This window comes from Amphimedon queenslandica, unplaced genomic scaffold (genome assembly GCF_000090795.2).
Source record: "Amphimedon queenslandica unplaced genomic scaffold, v1.1 AMPQUscaffold_11327, whole genome shotgun sequence".
Classification (NCBI taxonomy): domain Eukaryota; kingdom Metazoa; phylum Porifera; class Demospongiae; order Haplosclerida; family Niphatidae; genus Amphimedon; species Amphimedon queenslandica.
In genome coordinates, this window is record NW_003548430.1 from 1 (window position 1) to 3,385 (window position 3,385).

General features: G+C 34.3%; 1 protein-coding gene across 1 annotated transcript in view; it reads right to left on the reverse strand.

The window, feature by feature from the left end:
- Positions 1 to 355: 355 nt before the first annotated feature.
- The window catches only part of LOC105315233 (trichoplein keratin filament-binding protein-like), a gene marked incomplete at its 3' end in the record, with an annotated part of 6,356 nt that continues 3,326 nt past the window's right edge, over positions 356 to 3,385 (reverse strand). The window contains exons 4-8 of the mRNA XM_011409798.2: positions 2,570 to 2,699; positions 2,069 to 2,118; positions 1,899 to 1,965; positions 931 to 1,103; positions 356 to 623 (exon numbers count right to left, since the gene is read on the reverse strand). Coding sequence (XP_011408100.1) covers positions 356 to 623; positions 931 to 1,103; positions 1,899 to 1,965; positions 2,069 to 2,118; positions 2,570 to 2,699 — 688 coding nt within the window. The remainder of the gene's footprint in view (positions 624 to 930; positions 1,104 to 1,898; positions 1,966 to 2,068; positions 2,119 to 2,569; positions 2,700 to 3,385) is intronic.

A 3,385-nucleotide genomic window follows, 5' to 3' on the forward strand; every position in this document is an offset into this window, starting at 1 on the left:
ATTTTGTGATTGAAAAAAATTAAATAGTTAACCAAACAGGCAATTCAATCGACTAAAATTAATATCAATCAATATGATTGTGGTGTGTCTATAGTAATGAAATAGTGGTGCTACATGTAAAAGATTTTATTTTGCTTGCTAACAATTACTTGAAATAAATAATGACACGACAAAACAATTTGTACTCAAAAATGTTAGCTTGGCCAGGTAAAGATTTCATACTAAAATTAAAGGCACTGACTATATGGCAACAAAATTGCATGCACTATAAGCAATCAAACTTAAGTGCCATAAATATGGTATGCTTATATTAATGCCATACAATTTAGAAAATGCTTTATACAGTAGAGTGTACCTGAGACTGAAGGTCTTCAGTAAGTTTCTTTTGCTGGTCATGCTTCTTTTTCTCTTCTCTAGCTGTAAGTTGATTCCCTTCTTCAATCTTCTTCAAAAGTTCTTCTCTTCTTTCTATATTTTCTAGCTGCTCTCTCTTTATCCCAGCTATCTTCTCTTCAAGCTGCTGCTGTCTTCCTTCAATAACTTCAGCCATCAGAGCTTCCCTTGCTCTCCTTTCTCTGCCCCATTCTGCTTCTCTGTGTGACCATTGTCTCTCTGCTTCTTCTCTGCAGCAAAAATATACATATGACACATTTTGGTAGAAAAATATAGTCATACATGCAGTCAGAATAAGAATCATCAATACACTTATACAGCTCTTGTAGCAGTTTAGCTAGCTTACTGCATAAAAGCTACTTGTATATGGTCAAGCCTTACATTACAGTTATAGTAGCCCAACCTTACAATTTAATACCAATAATAATTATTAAGCATGATGCATTGCAACATGTACATTTATTTTATCAAAAACTTGCACACATTTTTACATATAAACAGTATGTATGAGAATAAGCTCCTACAGAATGCTTTTACCTATACAAATCATCTAGATCTTTCTCTCGCTGTCTCTCCAGTTCCAGTTGCTGTCTCATTATGTCCCTCATCTCTTGAGCGTCCAGTCTTTGCTTTTCTTTCTTCTTCTCCTCATTCTCTTTCCTTTCATTCTCTTCCGCTGCTAGTCTCTCTAGGATTTCAATATCTAATCTCTAAAAGTTGATAATGATAAATAAATTGTAAATAAATAATAAATCTACATATACATGTACATGCACACATAGAATCCAACCATACATACATGTACGTGTATGTGGATTGTATGGAAAAATAACTAATTTCATCAAGATAAACAAATTTTGATGTAAAATAAAACAAACTAAATTGCTTAATCAACTTAGACAAGTCCACAAATAATAATAATAATACTTGTATAAATTTTGAGCCTTATTTTCACACAGCATACATGTAGAATAATGTACATGTACATGTATAGTGGGTAATTTTGGAGGGGCAAATTGCTAAATTTTGGTGATTGGTGGATTTTTAATTTGGCGAATTTCTGGCCACGTGCCATTGAGCATGCGTATAATGGCTCAAAATGGTGGATTTTTATTTTGGCAAATGGCTATCAAAACGCTAAACTCGCCAAATTTAATCCCCTCCAAAATTACCCGCTATACGGTATACTGTGAACTACAGTAGCATAATCCACAGTCCACACACATGAAGCAGGCTTCAATAGAGCCTGGATGCTCTTCATAGGTATTACAATGTACATGTGCAATGTACATGTATTTTCTCTTGACAGCATGTCCATGCATGTACATGTACATGCATGTAATTTAAATACATACTAATTTTAGTGGTTTTATTAAATGTTTTGGAGGCTACGGTTTTAACAATGTAACTTAATTTTAGTAATTAATGAAATAAAATTTAATGTTATTATTGTGTGCATCACAAACAAAAACTAATCTTTAACTGATTAAAATTCATAAACTTACCAAACTTTCCTGCACTTGCTGTGATTTCCTTCTCAATTGAGCTTTCACTTGATGCATCAATCTTCTCCTATTGTATGATATTAAAGTGTCAACACATGGGGACTTCATCATTTTAAAAAATAAACATACAATGTAAATGCCTAAGATCATAAAGAGTTCATGTAGCTTACCCAATATCTTGCTGTTTCTGTTTCCTTTCAAGCTCTCTTCTTTCACCTTCCTATTATAATACATGTACATGTATACTGTACAGTAACAGTATGTGATGTCACCAGAAAATTTCAAAGAACAGTGAACTACATGTATTTTACATGCATATTAAAATTGCAGTGTTATGTTTTGTACAAGCATGTAGCTGTGCCCCAGCCTCTAACACAATCTGGCTTAATTTGCTGCACCATCTTATGTATAAATGTAAGCATAACTTCATTCTTTGCAATACCTTGATGCAGTGGCGTAGCCAGGGTTATGATGGTGGCAGGGCACACTATGGACAAGTGAACTTCACATACAATTTATAGACAAGAGAACAGTCAGAACACTATGACAGTTGGCAGGGCACAAGCATAGACTGGTAGGGCATGTGCCCCACTGTGCCCTACCCTGGCTAAACCACTGCCTTGATGCCACACACACTCTTCTCTCTCACTACTGTTTGGTTTAGCTCTTACTGCATCTTCCAATGCAATCTTCTCTTTAACAAGTTCAAATTCTTTCTTCTCTAGTTCAGCTGCTTCTTCTTCTCTCTCTTTTACTTCTAGTAGCTGATTCTCAAGAGCTTTCTTGAGCTCTTCTTCCTTCCTACACAAAAATTAAAAAGACAATATTAGAGAAAGCCATACTTGTAGCAGCTACGTGTAAAAGTACCATATATTGCCTAATAAAGTGACAGCCACAACTAAAATTGAAACACAAACATGTACAACTATTACAAGTAAGGCTGCGTTTACACTACTCCACTCCACTGAATCCGAATAGTTTTTGCTATCACTGGTTTTAGGTGTTTACACTAATCATTCGTTTACAGAAGTATCCGCTTAGGTATTCGTTTTCAAATGTCTCCAGATAAGTATGCCTTTTGATGTGTTTTAGTGTAAACGAAAGCTGTATCCGTGACTAAAAGTCTCTGTTTTCCAGTGAAACCGGAGTAGAGTAAACGCAGCCTAAGACATACATCTACGTAGTCTACGTATTATCAAAAGGCTTCTTTTTTGGGTATACATGTACACGTAGTCAAGTAGTAAATAAACAAATGATCATACATGTACGTATGTATTCCATTAAAAGCTTGCTGCATGAGTAAGCATACAGGGGGTATACTTTACGAGGATTTAATTTCACCAATTTCACAGTTTTAAAAAACTTGTAATAAATTTTATCCATGAAAATTATTTTTTGTCATACTAATAATGGTCAGTAGAAGAAAAACACAAAAAATTTTTCTTGTGAATAGGTTGAAAAGTGATTTTCGTAAAATATTTTCCACG